The sequence below is a fragment of the Hylaeus volcanicus genome, chromosome 3 (assembly GCF_026283585.1).
Source record: "Hylaeus volcanicus isolate JK05 chromosome 3, UHH_iyHylVolc1.0_haploid, whole genome shotgun sequence".
Lineage (NCBI taxonomy): Eukaryota > Metazoa > Arthropoda > Insecta > Hymenoptera > Colletidae > Hylaeus > Hylaeus volcanicus.
In genome coordinates, this window is record NC_071978.1 from 17,474,951 (window position 1) to 17,501,807 (window position 26,857).

At 33.3% G+C, this 26,857-nt stretch overlaps 1 protein-coding gene across 1 annotated transcript in view; it reads left to right on the forward strand.

Moving 5' to 3' along the window:
* Positions 1-26,857, forward strand: part of LOC128873796 (uncharacterized) — a 131,023-nt gene that overhangs the window by 73,522 nt on the left and 30,644 nt on the right. The window contains exon 3 of the mRNA XM_054117651.1: positions 13,454-13,795. Within this exon, the coding sequence (XP_053973626.1) occupies positions 13,711-13,795 (85 nt within the window). The 5' untranslated portion in view covers positions 13,454-13,710. The remainder of the gene's footprint in view (positions 1-13,453; positions 13,796-26,857) is intronic.

Here is a 26,857-nt window from a genome sequence, read left to right on the forward strand (position 1 = left end):
CATATTGGAATCGAAGAAGGCAAGAGACTAACACTCGCATGGATTTCATCGAAATTGGGCATTACTGAAAATGAAATGGCAGACAAAGCAGCAAAAAAAGCCTCCACTCTGTTATTGGAGAACCAATTCTCCAAAATATCTTTCAGCAACTATTGCTGGTACAGGCTACGATATTCTAGGAAGATAATTTTGAAAATTGGTCATTTAACACTATATTGTTTGTAGCTCCATTTGCTATTTCATTTCTGATAATGCTCGCGTGCGATGGAATCTATACGAGTGTTATTGTCTTGCCTTCCTCAATTGTAGTATGGTTAGTTTCCATATTATCTAGGGTTTCGTGCTCTCAATTCGAACAATAGCCTACACTAGCTAGTACTAGATCCGTATTATTCCTTCCATATCGTGTGAAAATACTGTTATGAATGAGAATGTATTAAGGCTGAGGAATCTTACATAGAATCACAATTGTACACTGAATCAGAACAGTGAATGTATTATTAATTCCATAAATAAATGGAGTTATTAAGTGGATTCATAAATCGCATTATTATATTTTTTCATAACGAAGTAGACAATGCAGTGAAACCATGCCAGAAATTTGTTTCGTCACTCAGGTATAAAAATATATCTTTTATTGCGCATATTTTGCATATTTCATATGTTTTGCATATTTCATATGTTTTGCATGCATATAGCATATACATATATTGCATTATATATTTGCAAGTATATGGCTTATATGTGTTTTGTAAACTTTGATTATATAAACTTTTAAATATACAGGATGAGTCTTATAACGTGACGACCTCAAATACATCGTAAGGTATTTGTTGTACGACAAAATGTTTCAAACAAAAGTTGCATGGTATCTAGGGGGACATACAGTGCTGTAATCTGTTTTCCATCACCTTACTTTTTTATTGAGATATTAGGGTTACCTTCAGTTTTTTAAATGGAATGTCTAATATTTTTTTTCTCGAATTCGGAAAAATCATCAAATTTTGCGTAAAAATGTATTACATGAAGTGGGACTTCAAATGAATAATTACTGAGATATCTTCAAATTAATAATCTTCTATAAGGAAATACGCTTAGTCAACGTGATTCTTAGCACGACTTTATTCACGTCGGTAGGTCATGTCTATAAACAAGTTCCCTGTTAAATATCAATAATCATCAACACGAAATGCCTATTTAGTATTTCGGTAAGCGTTAAAGTCGTATTGAGAAAGGTGCTACATTTTTATTACGATGTTCAGTAACAGTGAAACAACGTTATGATAATTGTTTATGGTGCGTGTGAAGAAAATGCTATAAGAGCTAAGATCTTGTACCAAGCTAAGTATCCTGATCGAAATCAGTCATCGCATTCTACCTCCTTAAGGCTTAGTCGAAGACTCAAAAAACATGGCAATTTTAATGTACAGACACGTAAAAAAAAAAGAAACATGTTGAATTGAGTAACCTCCTCCTTTTCGAAGTCGGTTAAAAAAGTATCACAAAGTTGCGAATAATGAAGAATTTCGTCCTTCAACCTTAGCAGCTATTACCCATAAACTTCTTTTATAAATATCTCAGTAATGTTTCATTTGTAGTCCCACTTCATGTAATACTTTTTTACGCAAAATTTGATGATTTATCCGAATTCGAAAAAAAAAATATTAGACATTCCATTTAAAAAACTGAAGGTAACCCTAATATCTCAATAGAAAAGTAAGGCGATGGAAAACAGATTACAGCACTGTATGTCCCCCTAGATACCATGCAACTTTTGTTTGAAACATTTTGTCGTACAACAAATACCTTACGATTTATCTGAGGTCGTCACGTTATAAGACTCACCCTGTATTCAGTAGGAGTAAACATAAAACTTGGATACATTTACCGACACTGAAAACATTCTACAATGCACACAAACGTTAAACTCGTTACTCTCTGATTCTCTAGGAGATAATCCCCCAGGGGCTGTAATTATGTTTGATTGTAACTACAGTACGGATTTAGAAATTCTGATGTACCCGAGCTATAGGGGGGCCATTGGGCCCTAACTGGCATCCCTAATGGGAAGATTATGAAAAGAGGTTTCTAAACCAAATGCAAATGCAACGTAATATAAAGCAAGAAGTAAATGAATGTAACGAATGAACGAAGGTTGGTACATTAGGTGTTCTACGTGTTATATGACTTCGGACCCTTATAAATAAAACTCACTCATTCCAGGAGACGACAACAAATACACATTGAGAATATTGGAATCTGTAATCCTGCAATTGCTACTCAAAAGAAACATAATTGCTTGGTGACTGAAATCACAAACTAGTTACTTACCGGTTAGTGAATCGGTTCTGCATACCCAGCTACTCAATAATAACAGATGCTTCGGTTGAGTGTGATCTACCATGCAATCAAGTAAAATTATGTCAAATACTGACTCTAGCGACAAGCAAAATACGATAGTCTACTATCATTATAGAAGATGAATACATAGAAAAAGAGAATATTGGGTTCACCCATATCTCGAAAAAAAACATATCAACTGTAGATTATTTGCAGCAGCAAAGGAACTGCAACAAACAGATTCTAAATTTAGTGCATGTCACTTGAAATATAAATCAATACATGGAAATGAATATATTTTTTTACTTTGATCACTGTGACCGGGATTAGTTATTAATAAACTGGGGATTTTACGTATTTACAATTCAACAAATATAACACATATGCACTAAACATAACCAAAAAATACATGTACTTATTCATATCGAAGTATTAATATTATTACATGAATTTAAAAAAAGTATATCCTACATGCATTATATATATTTTCTGTATGTTGTCCATATTAATATATAATTAATAATAATTAATATATATATGCCATAAATCCATAAAATCTGCAGTCCAGATATTACATACCTCTTATCTTGTAATATTTCTGCATATATTCGTGCAACGAATTTTCGTATTTCATATATATGATATTTGCATATCTCGACATAGTTTAAGTACACGAACATCCGCAGGCTATCGATAATAGACCTCCCATCTGCATTATACATCCGTAACTAAATAACGCTGCTCTTCTTTTAAATTGTTAAAATAAACCTTGTAATGAAATTCTTTGTTGCTATATTAAAGTCTAATTTAAAGTAGGTTTTCTATTTTGAAATGCAAACTGCTGTGCTAAATTTCTGCATTAATCACAATCTTCCCTTAGGGAGTTAAGCACCAACCGGAAAAAAAGAAAAGAATTTCGTAACTATCTTTTCGTGAAATCCAATTACGATACGCGCATAAAGGAAAGTTTCATGCGAAGAGAAGAGCTTAAGGGCAAGTACTGTACATTCCGTATTCAGAACATGTTATTAACGAACATAAGCATACGTTTAACGCAAGCTTTTCACGCTGTTATATCCAGAACGTGACTTCAACTATTTGACAAATTCTCAACATCGAGGTGCTAAGGTCGCTTGAATGTGAGAGCAAGTTTAGCTTTTTTTCGCAAGCGAAGGTAACGCTTAAATCTTGAACAGGTTTTGAATGTCTGCATGCTCGAGCATAGGCGCGTAAACGGAGAGTTGGGAAGATTCTTTCATGTTTTAAAAATCCTACGAGGTGATTAAAAACGAAATAGTAATTTAAACTGGAAAATATAAAGTAATCATTATACAAATTCATAGTTTTAGAGATACAGAAAAAGAATTAAAACTTCATTTTCCAAACGGTGTAACATATACATCAAAAATTGATATTTAATGTATTTATGCATTCGTGCATATTGTCAAACATTTTTCCATACTTCGATTTGCCATAAATGTATAAGCATCCGCATTCCACTCATGATTTTATCAACATTCTTTACATTTTACTATGATTTTAATTTTTCATTATGGTACCAGCTCTCGTCGTAAATAATTTTGAAAATTAGACATACGAATGAAAGACTCTTTTGAATAATAATACATCGTCTGTGTATTAAGGACAGAATTGATTCTCACACAAGTCCGTTAGCAATAAATTACGATGCTGATATAACCAGAAAAAGATTGAAACGAAAACACCTTGAAGAATTATAAGTACCATAACACCGTGTATTAATGTCACTTATGTTTCTAAGTAGTTGCTATTAAGTCAAATGCTATTAAGCAAATATTAAATTGACATTAAAAAGAAATATGCTGCATTTAGTTACGAATCCATCTGCTTGATTTTTAACAATTAATCATACAATTCGTTTGAAATATCGCAGTAAACAAAATCATAAAACAGGTAGAAAAATTTACAGACTCCGCGCACACACAAGAGTTGGAGATATTGAAAATCTAACTAACTAAACTAACTGATCGCAACCCGCCACCTGTTGTACCATACTTAATCATTTTCCGCGACAGAACATTTTTTTCTCAGAAAACCCCTTCATTGCTTTGTGACGCACTAACAGACCCAATTGTAACGGAACATTTTTTTGTTAATACAGTAAAATCTCTTTATACGCACAAATTTTTATACGATAAATGCACAGAAACCATCCCCACTACGGACCACTAATACTAGCTACGGCCGCGGCTCCTTGATGTTGTCCCTGATAATCTAAATCTAATTCCACTTTACACTTTACGCTTTTGTACCTTTGCACTTTTGCACATTTGCACTTTTGCACTTTTGCACTTTTGCACTTTTACACTTTCGCACTTTACACTTTATACTTTACACTACGCTTTTGCACTTTTTATATCTAAAGATGTTATTCCAAGTTCGCAGCCATTAGCTCGGTATTACTCGGGACGAAGGATTGTTCGTCACAAATAATACCGATTACCAGGTCTCACCACGTGGAGGTTGCTGCGACTGGAGACCCGGAGATAGAAGGAATCAAACTTCCTTCGATCTCCCCCTACATAGAGTATACATACGTAGATGCATACTCTACATAGAGTCAACGAGCTTAATGCTAAGTACGAAACGATGAAAATCAAAGGAAAACAAAATTCTCTTCGATTTCCAAAGTCTAAGTCTGACTCTGCCAAATAATTATTTGAACTAAGTGGAAGCTAAATGGAAATCGCGACACGACGCGACCATGTAACTGGACTTACAGAGTCAGTCTCGTTTCCTCTGGTGGGCCTGATTCGAGAGAAAGACGATCAACGTGTCCGCCAGTACTCTACTCCCTGCATACCTGCTGCCGAGGGCCCAGGTCCCAACTTGACAGTGTACGCCGTAGGTAGCACCGCGTCGGGTTGCCCTGTCTTGGTGCCACCAGGTATGCCTGACGGTCGTAGAGTCCGAGACGGAGTTCTACTCTCTGCACAACGTCAGGAGTCCAGGACACGACTTGCATCCGTCTGACTACGCTTTGGACTTACTGCGCTGCGCCGGGAGCCTGTACTTCGCCTGACGCGTACAGAGAGTAGAAGATTACTCGGAAGCGTCGATTGACCCTCTCTCAAATCAGACACACTAGAGGACGGCAACCGACTTCGGCCAGTCACGTAGTTGGTAACTACACTTATCACATCAAGTAATGGTGACCGAAATGGAGAACGGAGTTGCGAGTCCAATATAGACTTAGGAACAAACAAAACAAGTTGATTAATAATTATTTGGCAGAGGACAGACACTCATACACGCATGCCTTAAAACTAACCAAACCAAACTAAGATACTAAGGGAAACTACAAATAGGAGGGATGCGAGACGCAGACACGCGACCGAAGGATCGTCGAAGAATGAGATCGCGCCCTTCGTATACCTGCGTCGAGGGTCGCGGCTCGGTCGTGCCCCTCAAAGTAGAGAAGGGGAAGGACGAACAACCGCGTAACGGTCGATTCAAAGGCTCGTTGAATAATTTTCGTGAAAATAATTCGTGAAACATTAATATCACAGCAAAATCATATTGTTAATAATTAATTTAACTATTGTCAGAAATTATATTTATATTAATTAATATTAATATTTAGTTGGTGCATTCAATAGATATTAAAATATTGACAAATTTCTCACGGTTAATGTCTCGAATGAATTCTTATTTTGAACAGTAATTGTTATTAATGTTTAATCGAATACTGAATGATATTGTATGTATCACAAATGTTTAATTATATCGGAGATATTAAGCTTTAATTGTTCCAATCAATAGATATTAAAATATAGAAAAATATCTCACGATTACATATTTAAATTTTATTCTCAATTTTTCATGTTCGGAAATATTACTTTCTCGAAAAACATTGGTATAATAATCTGAAACTTTAAAATGCATTGAATATGTACATCTCCGAATTAATTGAATATTTACAATGGATATAGTAACATTCAGTCCTCGATTAAGTATTTGTGAAGAATTATTATAGTAGAACATAAGGAACTATATAAACGTTGCATTAGGAGCTGTTAGATAAGGAAAGGAAAATGTTTATTTGTGACAAAAGTAATGGACCTGAGGAAATTTTGTCTTTTTTCCACGATACATAAAGTATGCTATTATTTGATATAACACTTTCCTATAACAACATTCTTTTGATCCACCTTGAAGGATATTATTTCGTCTATCGTGCAACCTAAGCTTCAGGAGATGGAAATACTAAATTACTGGATATAGTCGGAAACAATACCAATATCAGCAGAGTACGGTGCTATAGCACTGTCTACGTAGTTGTCTCGAAACTTTCAGCTCTTAATGACGATTGGGTCGGTCCTCGAGTCTCGAGATGACCTCAACTGTAATGATCGAACTTGCAATCGAATTCTCCGAAGTGGAAGTTCAAACGGTCAGTGTTACGGATACCGATTTCATGCTATTTGATTCGCAAGATTTCGGTTCTGTTCGCCCATAATCGTGTAAACTCCGTAGACAATATTGAAAGAGGAGGTCTCATTCGGTAGAAATGTAGACCCATAAACTTCAACAGCGGTTGAGTTGCCAACTGTTCGAGAAACTCTTGACTTCAATCATATTATTGTCTCGGTAAAGCGAGTTAGATTGGAAATTCAATAATATGATTGTATGGGTTTATTTGTCGTCCTGTAGTATCGTCAGTATGATGAGCATAAAACGTTTTAATCTAATGATACATTACACATAACGTGATACACATGAAATTTCGCATTGTTAATAAACGTATATAATAAAGAAATAGGAAAAAGTGGATAAAATATATAGAAATTGTGCAATTATAAAGTTAGATGAACATATTATGTATATATGTTTAACATAAGATGTAATTTTCGTAAATAATAATTTTTTATATCTCTATATTTTATACTAATCGTTGGTATCCTCTTATTGTAGGCTTTTCAACAATATTCAATTTATTATTTCACCTTTATATTGTTAGATAGAGACTCTTTTATTTTTTAATTTGTTTAATTGGTAATGTTTGACACACAACTTTTTGCAAGAATTTCATTCGAGAGCTTACACAAGAAGCTCTTATGCCAATTGTAACGAATGGTCGTTAATAAGTGGGATACTTTTAAAGAAGACAATTTATTTTATTTCTTAAATATTCATTGGAATCATTTACAACGAATTGTGTAATAATTGTCTTGATATCGGGTCATATTGAGGTTTTTACAAAACTTTAAAGAAAGAAGAATATTATAAAATAATGCCGCATAATAATTTAGTAGAGCTATATTAAGGATATGTATATAAATATAATACATTTTTTAAGAATAATTAATATTTAATGCTATAAACTACAATTAACTGGTGAAAATACAGAGATAGATCCTTTTTAAATAATTCATGCATTTTCTATTTCGTGTGTGGGTACTTTAATTACAAAAAATGAAAAACTTATTCGATTTGATGTAATAATTGAAATTAGCATTTAAAACGGAACGTAGCGTTTTCTGTCGTGTAATTTGATAATGCTGCAAAGATTAATTGAAGCTTGTTGACTCTTGAAAACATCAAGTGAGTTATTGTGCAACATGATGGACGTCTTCTGCTTACGTTGCAACAACTTCTGTTATCACTAGACTGCAGATATTTATGCACGTATATCATCCCGAAATAGTTAACGAACGCAAAATGTGTACAGAAAATATGCCGGGATGTATGCAGATTACGTGCTGTATATCTCCGCGTGAAATTAATAATTTCATTAGTTTATTCTACGTAAGAAGATACATCGAGGGACTTGACTCTTTTACACAGGAAGAAAAACTGATAACATGGAATATATTTCTAAAAAGAATATAAATTCTAATTACACCATGTCTATTTTTTAGAGCTTACAGTTATGCGAACAAATATTGTCGTTAAGCAAAATGATCAGATTTCCTTATGATTAAACAAAAATTGTTTGTTCAAAACTAATTTTACCTAGCCAGCGAGTCTCATCAAATATTTTTCCCAAATCATTAACCTATAAGTTAAGCTGGAAATAAAGAAGTTATTTACGCTATCGTATTAATTAGTCAACGTTTCGGCTCTTTCGTTTCGTAACTCTTATCGGGTAAACAAATTAATTACACAGTTTAGCGAACACACTTGCCCAAGGATCGACAGAAATATAATTTTAGTGGCTCCATAGTTTAGATTAATACATTATAATTCAAATTGTCCCGTTATTAAAAGGTCGTAAGGAACTAAAAAAAAATGAATTAAGTAAGAAGGTTGTTACATTTATACTTATCCAATTTTTATAGTACACTTCCTTATATGCTGTATTTATTTGTGACTCTTGGCTTAACCTTTTAGTTTCTTAGAACCTCTGAACCTTTCAGTACGGTCATCTATTTTGGAACACATGAACGATCGCTAGGTGTGATTCACCCTTTGTGCCACTTCATTGGTTTATCAATGATGGATAGAATTATCTCATATATAACCAATGAAGTTCATTATTTATAATAAAAACGAAAATGTTAGAACCGGAATTTTATATATTCGAAGAAGAAATAATTGAACTAATTGCATACATTAGCTTAGAAACTGATTTCGTATGAGATTAAGTATTAAGAAAAAGTTTGTACTTGTTCTCCATATTAATTGTCATATCATCGTCATTATCCTTTAACTTTATCGTTCACTTCTTTCTCCGAAAATTTGTTTCGATAGCAACATTTATAATAAAAACTATATATTTTGCCCTATATTACAAGCAATTTATATTAACAACCTTACGAATACTTACTGTATTGAATCACTTTCAAGACTACAAAAATGATATACTAATAATGATAATAATTATACTAATGATATACTAATATTGTGTATCAAACAAAGAAACAATAATTTTTTGACGTAGAAATCAAAATTTTCAGTTGAAAGGCTGTCACTTTGTTTTTTTTTTTTTTTTTAATATTTTCAAACTATTCTAATTCTGACGATAACAGGCCATATAGATTAAAAATCATGGCAACCATGAACAGCAACTTTTATTTAACGATCCCTCGCATTCGCACGATAACTCGCTAGTAAAATATTATTTTTACTTGAAAAAAATTCAGCTTATTGTTTTAGCACTAATTAATAGTCACACGCAGTTTCAAAATAATCCGTAACAGAGTTATTCCTACAAAAAGTTCCAATTATCGCCTCACTTTTCGGCCGCTAGGCTAGCATATTCCCTTGACATTTTAAGTAAATTCACGTCACTTAAAATTCTATTCCTGGTTATGAAAAAATTACGAATATCTTTTCATTTATTCCACTACATATTTACAACACTGATATTTCAAAACATATTTTGTAATTTTTATCTTCGCCCCAACGATACAAATTTGTGATGTCCAGCTTCAGAATTTTAGTATTCGTTATTAGAAAAGTAAAATATCTGCCTGTCGCGAATGTGTTAATTTAATTATGAACACTTGACTCTTTCGATCCTAGCGATACATATATATTCCAGTGAATGTTTCTAGGCGTGTTGGTCAGATTACAACGGAAAGTCACAGGAACATATGGATAAAAAAAAAATAAACCTCATTTGCATTGGAATAAATTGTCATTTCTTATCTGGCTACAGCTTTTGACTTATAGCAAATCCTAATTTAACACACTTAATTTTTAAAAGTGAATCGAATAGAAATTAAATTGAAAACAGCAGCGTCGAAAGGGTTAAGAAATACCTCCGTACGACACAATAGAATAGAAACACGATCCTTCGACCACCGTTAATAACGTCCTGGTTCGGAACGATAACTCGCGAAATCTGTATGAAAATCATAAGCAACGCTCGTCACGTCTTAATCCAATTCCCTCGATTAACACCGGCGACTATTTAAGACGGACGGATGCGTCAACGAAGACGTCCCGCGCCGCCATGCTATACTCGTAGCCCGTAGGCATCGCAGGATTAACGTGGCCTAATTCAGGCAGCTTAGAAGCGGCGAAGACAGGAAAAGGAGGGTCGGAAGCCGGTAATTCCAAGCTCCTTCGCAAGTACCGAGCGGAGCCCTCCTCGAGAATAAAAAGCGACCTGATTATCCTTTGTTTTATCCCCGGGGAATCCGGGCGGTATCCCATCGCGGGATTCGCCGGCCCCCTACCAGACGGAAACTGGGAAAAACTTTTTAAAGACCTGCGTCGTACCTCCGCGACCGGCTCTCTTCGTTCCGTGACCTGTTTCACTGAACAGGAACTTTCGGAATTTCGTTCCAACTCTTAACCGAACCGCGGGACCTCGTCTCCGTCTCTCCTCCCGAACGGGCAATCCAGTCGGATCGGCGGACTGGCTCGAAGATCGAGACCTATCCCCCCTGGATCCTCCTTACGGAGATTTACCATAAGGAGCAAGGCAAACACCGTGAGCGCACGTAGACCCGAGCGAATCCCGTGGATCCTGGCGCCGAATCGAAATAAGTTCACGGCGGCGCGGATAAGAGAGACTTTTATCGTCGCAAAAACGACCCATCTGCACATACTCGTCGTTACACGGACCCTGGAATTGAACAAAGATTCTATTACACCCTTGTGTCTTTATGGTCGTTATCGTTTAATGGATCGGAGACGGAACCGAGACACGGGGATTTGTGAAAATCGTGGCTTAAGGATGGGGTTGGAGCGTGGGCATCGGTAACGCTTTACGACTGCGGCTTGGCGGACGTTTTTAACTGCGTAATTCTACGTCGTGACGAATGTTCATTCCGTACGTTTCGTTCGTTCGCGATCGTCCGCGTGATGGACGTCGTTTCATTTCTGTTTGGACTGTTTGTAACGCCGCAATTCTGACAAGAATCTTTACGGGTCGAATCTGTCGGATCGCAAATCACGGTAGGCGACGCAACGATGCCTCTCACGGGTACGTTATAGTAGGGAATTTAATAAAATACTAGTAGATTCCGCCGTTAAGGGTGACGAATGGCTAAGGATTCACAGAATATTTTTGTTATTTTGTTTAATTTTGTTTACTTTTACTGGAATCTTTATTTATTGAATTTTCTTGTGGACTACATTCTTTATACAAACTTTATTATTTTCTAAATGGTTTGCTTTTTCATTGTTTTAAGTAATGAATTCACAGATAAACATTAGACGAAAATGTACACTAAACTAAGAAGAAAGTAATACGCGAATTGTTTCAGATTATACATATACAGGGTGAGTCACCTAACGTTTGCACGTCAAATATCTTTGTCGTTTTTAAAGATACATCAAATATCATTAGGACAAAGTTAAATGCTTCAATGGGGCTTACACGATGCCAAAAGTATTTTTGTTTTATTTCATCTTTTTTTAAAGTATCAAGGTCACCTTCATTTTCTTAAATGGAACCATCCTATTTCAAACACCTACAATGATAGTTCCCTTCATTAGGAATTCAACAATCATAATTATTGAAGGTTATTCAAGGTCACGGACGGAAAAAACGTATAAGATTTACAATATGAAAGCAGTATGCCCAATATAAAATATTTTATTAATATAATGATTGATGTTGCAAAGAAAACTTCGTTATGATTTTATAAACTATTGTACATTCATTGAAACAACTCTATTGTCTTTTAACAGAATTTCTTCTTTACCATTTTAAACAATGAATTCGCAATCCGAAAAAGATCAAAACTAAATTGGGAAGAAAGTAGTACACTAATTGTTTTAAATAATATGTACGCAATGTAAATACTATATTATCAATATATAATTATCAGTATATTTATTCGTACAAATATATATATTTGTAACCTTATAAACAACATTCTTTGTAAAAGATTTATTGACTTTTAAAATATCTCCCTTTTCACCATTTTAAATAAGTAATGAATTCACTATCAGACAAAAATTTAAACTATACTGGGAAGCAAATACTACACTGATTGTTTCAGGTTGTATGCATCTAATATAATAATAATAATAATCTAATATAAATATAATTATATATATTAGATATCTATAGATCTATACATTAGATGATAATCTATTATAAACTACATTATCAATATAAAAATTTATATAGATAAGAACATTCATTATCACACTAAATTGTAACATAACTTACGTATGTACATACTTGTATTATTGTGAAAGATGAATTTTTGATAAATCTTATTCGTCTTTTCAAAATCAGAAATGATTTTATTCTGGGAAAGGCTAATTTACACCGGAAGATCGACTTGAAGTTATTGTTCTGAAAATTAAAAAGATATCTACATTATTCCCAAGCCATTAATCACTTTGAATTTTTGAGCAAACAGATTCAACATTGATTTTATACATGAATTTAGATTTCATACAATGTTATCTTCTTACTTAATAATTTCAAATAATAGACATGATTTTCATTGACTAAGAGACCATATAGAAAATAATATTAATTTCTCAATGCTTTAACCTAATCATGAGAAATTAAAACATATTCTCAATTTTGCTCCAAAGCCAACAAAAATCACATCTATTCTACTATCGTTAGGATTCCTAACTCTACAGACAAGCAATTATCCTAATTACGCTATCCAAATTCTCCTGGATCGTCTTCAATTCGACCGTTTCAAATGTTCCCGCTAAAACTCGTAAGCTGCACGCGAATGAATCCCCGCGATATCTTTGAATCCACGGTCCTCAAACGTTTCTCGTCGCATTTCGCTTTTATTTTCCACCCAAACTAATTTCCCAGAGTTTCATAGAAACAACAAGCTCGTATCAACCGGCGAAGTCAGCTTTCCATGCTTAGATACATTCCCACTGGCAGAAATGAATTCCGTGCCGAGACCTCGGTTAAATCAGCCGCTTTATGCGCAGGAACCGCGCCGTCTCGTTCGTCAAGCTTTTATTTCAATTTTGCGGTACGTTCGCGGCTCGTTAGGGGTGCTAAAGAAAACCTGAGAAAAAAAAAGAGGGCTAAAGAGCTAGGAAACGTAGAAACAGAGCGAGAGCTCGAGCTAGACGGTGTGAAAGAAAGGAGAGGGCTGGAAATTCCTCGCCACCTTGGGATTACCAGCAGGTTAATTACAAGAGAGAACGGTGCTTGTGTTTACCAAGCTGGCTATTTGTCTTCCAGGTGTTATCAGCCAGGTGATAAGCACCCTTCTTGGCCGTGAAACCGGGCGCGCTGACAACGGGGATTCTTCTCTCGCTCTTCTTCCACCTTCCCTTGTACTCTGGTTGGCGGAGGGTGGCTCGTGCGGTCCTCGAACTGGAACGGAAGCCGCACCGCCTTCAGGGAGCCGACGGGGAATGATAGAAGATGAGCGCGACCGGTGAAGGAGGACCGAGGGAAGAGTGAAGGAACCGTGGAAGCTATCCGGAACAACGAAGATGAGATGGGATGCTGCGCTCTGCCTACTTTCGCTGCTGCTCCTCTCGCTGGCCAATCTTTGCTGGGCTATCGTCGAAACCCGAGGTACGTGAGAATTTTCAAAGGCGATGCTTTAATCTTGAGTCGAGGGACCTAAGATTAACCTATTCAGGCAGTATTTCTTCGTGCAAATGCAACTTAATAGCTTTATTTTCCTAATCCGGTTCAACAGTACGATAGCGCTAGTTGTTTGAGGACATAGAAATTTATCTATTCAAATTACACCACTAGCAAGAATTCTTACATCCCCTTTATGAAAGACAGAAAATTTAATGAATATTCTGCTTTGTAACGGAATAAACCAATTCAGATAGTATTTTTTCATGCAGATGTAAATGAATACTTTTATTTACCTATTCTGTTTCAATAATACAGTGGAGCAGGTATAGTTATCCTATTTTTATTTGCTATCACAGAAATTTACCTGTTCAAATTGCTGCACTATTTTCCCTAGATCTTACACTCCCTTTATGAACATTAATATACAAAGAAGAGAAACTTTAATGAATATTCTGGTCTGAACTGAAATTGATGCGATTCTTTTAAAGAATTTTTGATGGCGATGCTTTAAGGGGTCACAACACTGTAACATCCTTAAAACAATGCCCTCAGACTAGTTGTTCCGGTTCGAAGGGTTAAGAGACGTAATACACACCTACGACAGTCAAACTAGTCCAATGTTAGTAACTTTTTGGCCGAACAAGTAAATTCATGAAATTGTAAGTGTATCTTCTGTAGCATTCAACTAAATTACAAACAAAAGGAAATTGCTAAACAAGAAGCAGAAATAAAAGTATTGGTTTAAACCAAATTTATTTTTGGATAAAATAGAGCTAGCCTAATGTTACAAAAGCGACTTTTCGATTGGCTTTTCCCCTTGTCCTAGGTATGTATTCTCCTCTCAAATTTCGCGTCGGCGAGGCAAGATTAGGTCGATCAACGCGATACTTCATTCCTCTGCATCCACTCGCGAGAAATGTTGCTAGAATCTAATTCCGACGAACGTTCCTCTTATACTCTTATTAATATTTTATGGCGAGAGTTGTTCTCTGGGAAATCGAAACGAATGCGAAGAGAAAACGTTAAAACTTTACTCTACTGGAGTTTCACGGTCCTTTCGAGGTTATATTGGATGAGAAGCTCATCGTTGCTTTTTTCTGAATCTCATTTTTCGGGAGAGGCTTAGAAGTTTGCGCGTTGTGGAAAGGGATGAAAGTTTTCAGCTTGTGGTGAAGGGATTTTTCTTTTTTTTTTCTTTTATAGACCTTATTCGAAATCGACGTTATCTCTTTTCGCGTGAATTCAATTCTGAACGTTCAAAGAGCTACGTGATTTTCATTGGAAAATATTAGTAAAGTTTGAATGATATAGGAGATCTTTATGAAACTTACGTCGAGAAATAGTGATGAAAGAATGCATACTAATCATTATAGCAAATATATGTATACGTCAAGTAATTATGAGGAAAAAATAGCCGAATTATACTTTATGCAATGCTCTTTCAGATGACAGTGAGAAAAGAAATCATTCTTCATATATTTTATTGAATGTTTTTAAATTTCATTGAACAGAAAATTATATAAATCAAGTCCTTATACAATCGAGACATTCGAAAATCAGAATATAAATTTAAAGGTGAATAAGTATAAATATAAAACAAATTGAATAATATTAAACATGATATTTTGCATTTAGCTTTCCTTAAAAATCTTCAAGCTATGTCATATAACATATTCCAACTTTTAGTAGCTTGTGTATACAAAATTATATATTGCGATTAACATAAGCCTGTAAAATTGATATAACATATTATAACTTTCATGAGCTTATAACTTCCATATAATACAATTTGTTACAATTTGTATCAGCTTATAATATTTTAAAAATAAATTGTATTGCAATTTACATGAGCCTGGAATATTTACATAACATAGTGCCATTTCATGAGCTTGTAATGTTCGTATACTAAAATATATTGCAATTAGTACGACCTTATAGTATTTAAATATTAGATTAAATTATAATTTATATAAGCTTGTAATGGTTATACAATGAAATATAATGCAACTTGCATAACCTTGTAGTGTGTGTATAACACAATATCTTATAATTAGTATGAGCTCATAATGTCCATATAATGAACTATGTTACAATCTGTATGAGTATATAATTTATATTACCTCATAACTTCCACTTAATATATATAAACAAAACAATTAATACGAGCTTATAATATTTAAATAATAGAATATATTACAATTTGTATAACCTTATAGTGTCTGTATAACACAATATCTTATAATTAGTATGAGCTCATAATGTCCATATAATGAACTGTGTTACAACATGTATGAGTATATAATTCATATTACCTCATAACGTTCATTTAATATCTATAAATGAAACACATTTTCTCCAGATCTCAAACTTCCTACATGAATATTAATACAAAAAGGAAATCAAAAAGCAAATATTGCGCTCTAAATTAAAATTATTTCATCTGTTTTCTAGAATTATGTTCCAAAGGGTTGGAAGCATTTGGGACGGTTCGATATTAATTTAATTACGAACGCGCGGGAGGTTGCGATACCGGGTATTAAAGTGAAATAAATTATTCGAAAATGAAATTTCGCCCGAATCCTTTTGAATTCCACGCGTGGCGGCCGGCGGAAAGGCGTCGCCCGAAATAAAGAGCGCGTAAATTAAGGATCATCCGGTTATCAGGTACGTGCCGACGCATACGATTAATTACATCGAGTATTGCACATTCGCGAGCGGCACCCCCCGTCGTTGCTTAGGAATTTTTCGCAAAGGGGGCGAAGAGACTATGAATATTCATAGTCTCGGGCCGAAGTCGAACATAATCCGACGCTTCGACAACGTGACAATCATTTCTGATTTTCCCTTAATTCGACTCACTCACCGGCCACTGGTATTCAAATGGAGCGGTGTAAAGCGGCAGGCATTTAAATTCCACGTATTCGCGGGGATTCAAATTAAACAATTCGGTCGCTCGTGATTATTCGTCCCGCTCACCCCCCGCCTCTCCCTCTCCGCCTGGTTTCGCAGAGGCTATTTCAATTAACCCCAGAAATAATAACGTCAATAATTTCGTGATTCGATTCTTATTCATCCTGGGCTCTGCCCCCGCGTGTGGATGAATCGATTATTCCATTATACTCGAATTCGTTTAACCCAGAGAAAACTGAATTTATTATTATTATTTTTTTTTAATGGATTTATTTTAGGTTCATCTACTGCTTGGTCATTAGCGACGAATTTCATTGAGTTTCAATTTCATTTTAAATGAAAGAAACCGTAAGAGAACAAGTTTGACCATTTTTAAATAATTTCATAAAAAAATATAATCTATCCGGATTATATTACAGTGGGTGTAGAAATTATTCGTACACCGATCAATTTCCAAAAAAACTATGTAAAATTGTAATTTATTAACTTATTTTTTATAAACAATGAAATTCTACATATTCTCGGAAATCTGTAGAATAGATAGAGTACAAAAAAAAATAACTATTTATGTAAGTTGCGAAATTAATAAGAAAAAAACAATTAATCGATAGAAATGTTGAAGCGATAAGTATTCGCACAAATGTTTAATTTTTAAAACTTCATTAAAGAAAAAAGAAATTTACATTAATTTACAAGTATATAATACTTCCTTCGTGGGATTTCCTTTTGATTTTATAATTATTGTAACTCTTCTAAGCGTTAAATTAACTAAATTATTAGTTATTCGAGCTATTTTTAAAAGTACTTTACTGAAAATTTGATGTTTTCTAATCTGTACGGAGCAATAAACTAATGTGTTACAAACTCTACTGTAAATGGTTCGTCATAAGAATCGTACAAATACTTATTGCTTCTATACTTTTACCCACTTTTCGCAATTTTTTTTGTTAATTTCACAAATTATATCAACTAGTAAATGTTGTTTGGAGTATATCTATCTTAGAGACTTCCGAGAATATGTAAAATATCATTGATTATAAAAAAAGAAGTTAAGAAACTACAATTTCACACCAAAGTTTTTTGGGAAATTAATCGGTGTACGAATACATACTACACCCACTGTAGTTGATTTCATAAAAATATAATTTATTTCACAATTATCATAAATGTATTTCTTTTAAAGATGAAATTAAATAACTTTACAGACTCTCGGTGATACCGTTTTTCTTTTAAAACAATTTTAAATATATACGTTCGATGGGAATTTTAATGGTGACGGCCTTTTGCCTTTATTAAACGCAATTATCTGCGTTATATTAAATATACTCATCGAGAAGCGTAAAAGCTTAAACATTTTATGAATATTAATGTTCCTATCGCCAAAGAAGATGGAAAATGGATATTTGTTCAGTTTGATGATGCAATTTTATAGCGAGTGATGAAAACATTCGAGCAACTTGTGCAGCTTGAAAAGAAGTTAAGGATAAAAGTAATGACATGTGATTATGCACAGTTTGCTTGCGTGCGCGCACGATATTTATTAAGAATGATTAATAGGATCATATAGTCACTTTCTTGTATCTTTACACGTGACTGCCTTTCAGATATTTATTTCCTTTTACTTCTACCTGGATGAATATTTTCTACTGTGCGTAAGTAGCATAATACAAAATATGTGCCAATCAGAATTATTTATTCAGTGCTGTTATTTGACTTTTAACTTGTAGATCTTATCAAACGATAAAAACTCTCTAAGCAATAAACCTGTAACATGTAAGAGGTAGCATACTGATTAAGAAATATACATAGTTTCTGTGAAAGCATCTAAATTTAAAGATAAAAGATTATAGTATACTGGAGAAACAGCTTTTATTAATATTTCCAAATAAAATTGAAGCGTAAACATAAACTGTGTCACAGACATCCAAGCTAAAAGTATTAATGCTTGCTAGCTAAATTAAAATGAAAATTATAAACGTAGTAGACGAAGTATGCCTGGTGGAACCAGAATAATATAAATCAAAACAAATTAAATTACATTCGATGTGTAAAGTAAAAGCATTCCACTGTAATTATTCAAGACTATATTCACATATTTGACACATTCCACTTATTTCAAACTATGTCCACATTCCGGACATATTAACTAATATTCCCCACGATCAAAAGAGCCAAATTGCAGGGATCACTTCAAATCGCAATAACTCAATAAAACAAAATTGCAACTTACACAGATTCAACACACATCGAAAATGGAATGGAATAAAATATGAAACAACAAAAGAACAAAAATTCACAATGTAACACGCGACTTTTACTAATCTGTACCTCAAAGCGTTAATGACCAGGAGAGAAAAAATAATAATGACTAGAGTGAAAACTAGACACTCAAAAATCACCCATGAACATCTAGTACTAAAGAATCTACTGTACTGTACATCTACTGTATGAGTGCAGAAGATTCGAGCTACAAAAAAGGAAGTACAACTTGAACCCAGAAATAGCTGTAATATCTCAGAAATATGTGCAAAACACCATCGACTATCTCAAGAAACTAAACTCTACAATGGTTTGGGTCAAGAAAAAACTACGTGGCGCTACAACATCTACCAAAAAACAGTTTTGAACCATTTACATAAGACTGGATACAAAAAGAAGCTCGATATTTGGGCGATGAATTACCAGTATAAAATTTAACGGACCGAATTTCCATCCGCGAATCCCTGCTAAAACAAAATGAAATCGAGCCATTTTTTAAGAATTTGCGAAAAAGATCGTGGCCCAAGAAGGATGAAGCTGCACAAACGTTGAACTACTTTTGTGTGGCAAAATCGGTGGTAAAAGTAGTTAAAATTAATTAAAAGTAATTAGAAGACAGTAATCATTACTTTTAACAGTTACTGTCCATGTAACAACAATTATTTGAAAGTAATTTAAAAAAGTAGTTATAATTACCTTTTAATTACTTTCTGGGCAGTTATAAGTAATTATTAAAAAGTAATTGAATTATTGGTAATAGTTAAGTAATTGAAAACACCATTACATGCGACACAGTAATTGTAATGGCAATTATTGAATTACTTGGTCGAAGTAATCATTACGTAATGGTAATTAAGAATTTACAACTCGGAATAAAACCATATAAAAAAAAAATTGCAACTTTGAGAGGAAAAGGTAAAATAACGTCTCGAACTCCAAAATGAATTGTCTACGTGATAGAAGTAGGTAAAAGAAGCATAGTGTAATATCGCGCCCCCTGTACCCAAGAATAACAAGTCAAACAAAGACAGAAATCGCAGGGTGCGAGATTAATCGTGTAGGAAAAGCCGTCGACTGTGGATCCGAAGATCGTGGGTTCGAATCTCCGTCCCTTATTTTTTCGTAGAGACTCCTACAATAGGTTAAATTTCATTCATGATCTCAGAATTGAAGAATTTCACATGATTTAACGCAACCAACTTGAAAATGGTAACAATTCTTACAGAGGCATTTCTGTCGCAAAATATTCAGAATATTCACTGATACAGCAACGCACGAGGGGGCGGTCATAACGGGGGTTCCCTAACGCTATTCGAACGGTGTAATGGCTGTTTACCATACAAGGCAGACCAGGAGAAGTTAACGATTCGGCCGACAAAAAACTCGGCAATTATACGCAGCCGCCGACTAATTTGCAATTGACTCGCGTGCGAATCCACCGGTAATTATTAGTATCGGGTTCGCCATTATTGCGGGGTCTAGTCCTCACGTTCGGAAGCGCCCGCGATATTGTATATTGCCGAAGCCGTTGAATTATGGAAATTGGCCAGCCCCGTCCTGCCGCTAGCTTGCTAATTAATTATTAATGCATGCGCTATTTATTGGCAGTTACGCGACTCGTGTCGGCTACGATGAGCCACGCCAGAGATGCCTCGCACTTTTGGCGTTTCGACGATCTTCTAATTGGCTCGTGACTTATGGTAATTCGTCCGTAACCAAGAAGAACCTACGCAGTCTACAGCATGACTGTTGCTGCTACCTGGCCAGTTGCAGCATAGGAGGTTATCTGAATAAATTACTACGTTGCCGCATATGAAATGGTGTTGCTTCGACTGAACGTCAGAGGCACGAAGGGTTTTTAAACTTTTATACAAAGGGTGTCTGACAATTTTCTGGCCCGTATGCCCCAGTATAGCTAATGAAGGGATATGAGGGAATAATCTCACATGTGCGTACTTACATACATACACTCACGGTTATAAGTATTAGGACACCTACCCTACGTGGATTGATTGTAACAAAAGTTAAAAATTTATTTAGAAACTGTCGCTATATTCGATATTGCGTTTTATAAGGTATAAATTGTGGAAAATGACAGATGTATAATAAATAGTCCAATTTTTTCTTTGTCTTTTGTAAGAGATAGTTTTAATTAATAACTCTGAGTTATTTGTCAAGATTTATGATAAACTTGAACAGTACAATCATAATAGATAAAGGGAACTTCATATGTCAGTTTCAATAATACTTTAAAACACTTTATTTTAAGTACTTAATTCGCATAAATCTCATGTAATCTAATTTCATAAAAAAAATAGAATATGTATTCGTACGTCTTTATCATGAAACGTAACTAATTAGAATAAACAAAGACTAATTCCCAAAATATCATACACACATTATACAAATGCACACGCATTAAGCACACCTTGCACTTTTTTTTTTATTACATATTTAACGTCGCATCAACCTTTGACTTTTGTTTCCATTGATAGGAGTCGTTATCGATATATCTTGATAACTGTATCCAAGAGTTTTCGCATTCTGAAGTCGGTTTCTGTATAATTTTGGTTGGAATTTCATTTCAACCCCATTATAAATGTTTCCATAGGTCTGTTTGTGATTTCTTCGATTTATTTTAATAGATGAAATGGAATAAAGTCACAAATCTACCATATATATGATCAATATTTACAGTTGAACATGTATTTTAATTAAATTTAATGAATGAAAGTAATGACAAAGGTTATTTTGTGATAAATATTTTGATTTTGTACAAATGTAACAGGTTATTCTAATTCTTTCGACCTACTGTGCACGTATTGAACAAGTCTTAAGATTGCGCATGTAACACAATAATTAGTTTCGATGAAACATCCCTAGGTATTATAATAATCTGTTGAGATAAACAGGATTTATGAGTTCGATTATTTAATATGAAATACATATGTAGATGGATTACCATACATATGTATGGGGGTACTCTTAAATTGGTAAAACATAATAAAACGGAAAACATGCAAATCGTATGCAGAATATATTTCATAAATTAAATTAATATCCGTTATATATTGTCATGTTGGTTTATAGGACAATCTCGATGAGAATAAAAAGAAGGTTACATCAAATTTAAAAAGTAATTAATTGTCGTCGTTTCGGCCAGTCTATAATAAGCTTCATGAAAAATGTAAAGGAATTTTTTTTATAGATTCTGTATCGATTTTCCAAATATAATCATGAACGAAATTGGTTGGTTACGTGTGGGTTTCTGACTTTGTCAGGTGGTTACACAACCTATTAGTCCTCGTACACTTTTCTGAAGAGGACCCTGTCCATTGGTCCAAATATAAACTAAAGACCTTTTACTATATTATTTTGAAAGTCCAATAATTCTTTTCTTTTCATCATATAACCTTTTTACTGTATAAAACAATCAAGGATAAAAGAATAAGAAACGTTTAAAAGATGATTATTAATTTAATTTAAGGAAGAAAGAACTTTTTGTTTAAACTTCCAGACTTATCATAATTTAATGTAATGATGTAAGGAATTTATTTCGCACATTTTCTTTTTTCTCGAATTTTGCATCTATTTCATTTGTACACACTATTTTATTTTTACTATCTTTATCGAATGCCTGAAGAATACCATTAAAGATTGAAAACATTACTTGTTAACGTCAATAAATAAATGAAGCATGTCGGATAACATGAAGTTCGTATATGAATATATTAATAGTTTAGTTTGCATAAATGCATGCAACATGTTTATATTTGAGATTTGTTTTCCGTCTGTGCATAAAATCAGCAGACTAGCAGTAAGTTTACAACAAAAATAGAATATTATGATTAACATATCGATTCAAACTAATAACGCAATCATGTCTAGCAAATATTTATATTTATTAATTATTATATTCATTAATAGAATTGATATAATTTGCAAAATAATAATTATGTAGCTTTACATTTTCAAGAAATATGAAACATATTGATGAATTCCTCAATTAAATGGGTTGTAAAGGTTTTTAATATATGACAAGCAGCGATTTTTAATAGAATTAAAGAAATTTTGTTAACACACATGCTATATTCTTTCACCTAATCTAGAAAAGGATTTATTTACTTCTTGCAGAGACTTACCAGGAAGAATAAATTCCTGAATAAACAAACATATTATTTTAATATAATTGTCGAAGAGTACGACGGTACTGTATACTAATTAAACGAGGAAATTATACCGCGGGAGTAGTTTTTAATTCTAAAGGGGTATCTGCTTCTCTATAATTTCGCCCATCTCTTAATCTTGTCTTGCATGATTTAAACGTGCACCCCGAGTAAGATTCTGTTTCAAGATAAATGAAGGCGATGGGAAGCAGGTCACGCAGGCCGACTGAATTTCACATAAAACTTTAAATTATGAAGATTGCAATCTCGATTCTCCAAGGCGCACAAATTAATTACTAATAACGCCTCACTTATTACTAATTACATGCCCCGGTGGCGACGTTCGCGCCGCCGACAGCAATATTCCACGCCATTCCTCAGCTTTACGCCGAATAGATATTCATTAACCACTTGCGCTGGCAAAAAATTCACCGACGCGTGTACCAGAACTGTCCAGTGTAACTCGCTGGAAGGCGTCACGCAGTGTTCGATTCTTCAAAAAATTCAGAAAAAGATTTATATTTTCTAAACTAATTTATTTGGATTAGCTTTTTGAAGGAAATATAGAACATCGATTGATTATAAAGTAATACAAATATAATGCACGGCGTTTTTGTTTCTGTGACAAAAGCATCACGACGTGCGTGGCACGTCTTTCCAGCGCAAGTGTATAATGAAATTGGTATAAATCCGTGGAAGATGTAATCGTTCCTCGTTCACCTTTTGTCAACCTTTCGTGGCTTGTCTTTAATTATTACATTGCATATCGCGTACTTATTAACGAGGTACACTTTCTTCTCTGGAGTAAAAAGAATATATTTCTTGTCAATAAATATATTACTTATGGTATTTAAAATATTTTCATCAAATTTTTAAATTGCCAAGGTGTTATACAAATTTTATAAAGAAATTGTAGTTCAAAATACTGTTACTACCTATGTTGTTTTAACCCTAAGAAAACCTCTGACTATTTTGCCTTGTTTAATCATTGACTTATATTTTATTTAATTATAATTCGATCAGCATGTAATTTCTATGTTACGTTAAAAATTTAAAAAAATAAGGTATGAAAATATTATCATGTTATATATTACATAAAGAATTATTATACGTTGCAGTGAATTGTACTTTGAAATGAAATATAACAGAAACAAATTTTAAATTACTTTCATTGATTTTAGCACATTTTATTTAAAATCGTTCGTGCTATTTGTATTCTTCCCATATTTCTATTATACAAGTAGAATTTAATATAATTATTTTAAAATGTTTTTGTTTTATATAGAAAATAATTTCGATTAATTTGGCTTAGTTATCGTTCGAGTAGTTTTTGTGTATTTTCGATCATGTTATGATTAAAATCTTCGATTCTACAATAATGATTTGATAAAAATGATTACATGTTATGTCTTTATAACATATCAGTAAATGAATGTGATATACAAATTAATTTTAGAATTTGATACAAACATACATTTATCAAATATACTAAGTTAATTTTTATCTGAACGTATTTCTTTGACTTGCTATTAAAAAGAACCTAAAACGATATCAATATTTGTTTGAAATTATGACCCTGTTTTGTAGAATCTTTACGAAATATTTACATTTAATATATACGATGCCTAATAGAATAACTATTTACGTATCTCAATTATCATAGATATTAAATTTATTACGTGTGAAGTGAATGACAATTCTCGAACGACGTTGAAAGTCTAGCTTTGTTAAAACCCCCCCCCCCCCCCCCCCGATTTACAATAGCAATTCATGTCGTCGCTCCGAGTCTTCCCCAAAATTTCGGATTTTAGTATTCACCGGCTGGGTATAAATAACCAGCCTTTACTCAATTCTCGGCATAAGCCTTTGAAGCTTAGTGGGTTATACTCCGACCCACTTAATGTAATAACGATAATGCATAGTGGATCAATTTGGATCCCAACTTCCCCAAAGCGCAGCGTCCTTAAAGCACGTGGATTCAATACCTGCTATTATCTATCGGTGATGGATCGTGCATACAATTTACGTGTGCATGTCGTATAGCGAGCCAGACAATTTAAACCTGATTTACGTAGATATATTTATTCGTTCGATTCAATACGATCCTATGAACAGCTTTAATTTTAGAGTGCACTTCATCCTCCCAGTTTGCAACAGTGGTAGCTTCAAACCCAGTATTTTTTAATAGAAATTGTGACACTTATTTAACTGTATTCTTTTCTTAATTATTAGGTATAGAAATTAATTATGTGCCTGTACATTCATTCGTTTATAACTAGACTGCGAATTTTCATGAATTTGTAGGAAATTTAAATGTGTAAGAAATTAAAAAGTGCATAGAGTATGCAATAATATAAAAAAAATATTGAGAGTAATGTTCATATTATATTATTTGCAAAGTAAAATAAATTCCTATTTAAATTCAATTTCTGTAGGTAATTCTGTAGATATGTGTATTCATATATGAATTATTTTAATTGTTCATTTAAAAAAACTAATTATTTAATTTATAAATTAACTGGAAGAATGTTTCTTTATAAAAAATTTATGAATTATTCAAATCATATTGTTTTCATATCAAAATTACAATTACTTACGCTCGCAATATCTTTTAGAATTAAAAAATATACCATGTTATAGCGGACAGTATATTTGTATGTTAAAATCAATTTACACATTGAAATTGTTTTGGTTTGCGTGTATTCAATTAGAGCGAACATAAATACATTTAAAATTCGTCCCTCAAGAGCTTAATACTATAAAGCTACCAATCCAATTTACAAAACAATGAAATAACAATATTTTAGAGAGAAGTATATATGTACGTATATCGCTGTGCCTTTAATATAAAACGTAACTGACCGATGAATTGTAAAGTATCGCTATAAAACTTATCGAGTCCAAAGCAGCTGTCTAATTTTTACATCAGATAAAATGATTCTCTCTTCTCAGATTTATTTTTAGGTTGAGAGAAACAAAGATACCAGAGAATGGCTCACTTAAGTAGCGAGAATTCCATCTAAACGGTCAAATTATGGTAATCGATCATTCCTTTCCCTGCCACGTACTAATAAATTACTCACGTCAATGTAATATAATAGCAATCATTAACATAACATTAGATAAAATTTACACTCCCACGACACTTACTAATCAATTACCAACGCTAGTGCAATGTAATGGCAAGTATTAGCATATCATTAGATAACGTTCATAGTAGAGTTTAATAATAGTGCCACAAACATATACTCATAGTAAAAAGAAAAAAAAAACAATACTGATTGAATTCTTCTCCATAGCGTTATGGGTCTCTAATAGAACCACATTTTTTCCAACACAATTTTATTCGCATCTATTATGTCTTGCACGCGTATAGAGAAAAAGACGCATATACATCGCGGTTTATTGTAACGAGTAAATAACCAATCACAATACTATTTGCCATGTTTATATTTCGTCTAAGGTTACATAATAAAAATTCACTTTTTGTCGAAATCCTTTAATTAACATTTGAAATAATTTAGAATATTAAACAAATTTATAATTTAGAATAACATATTGACGAAAATAATATAATATCAGAATTCCAAATTACAAAATTGAAAAGTAAAGAATTGATTTGTTTCCATGTAAACAAAATTAAGAGATGTCTACTATATTAATAAACTGGATATATATATACTATAAACTATACATATATATAAAAATGGAT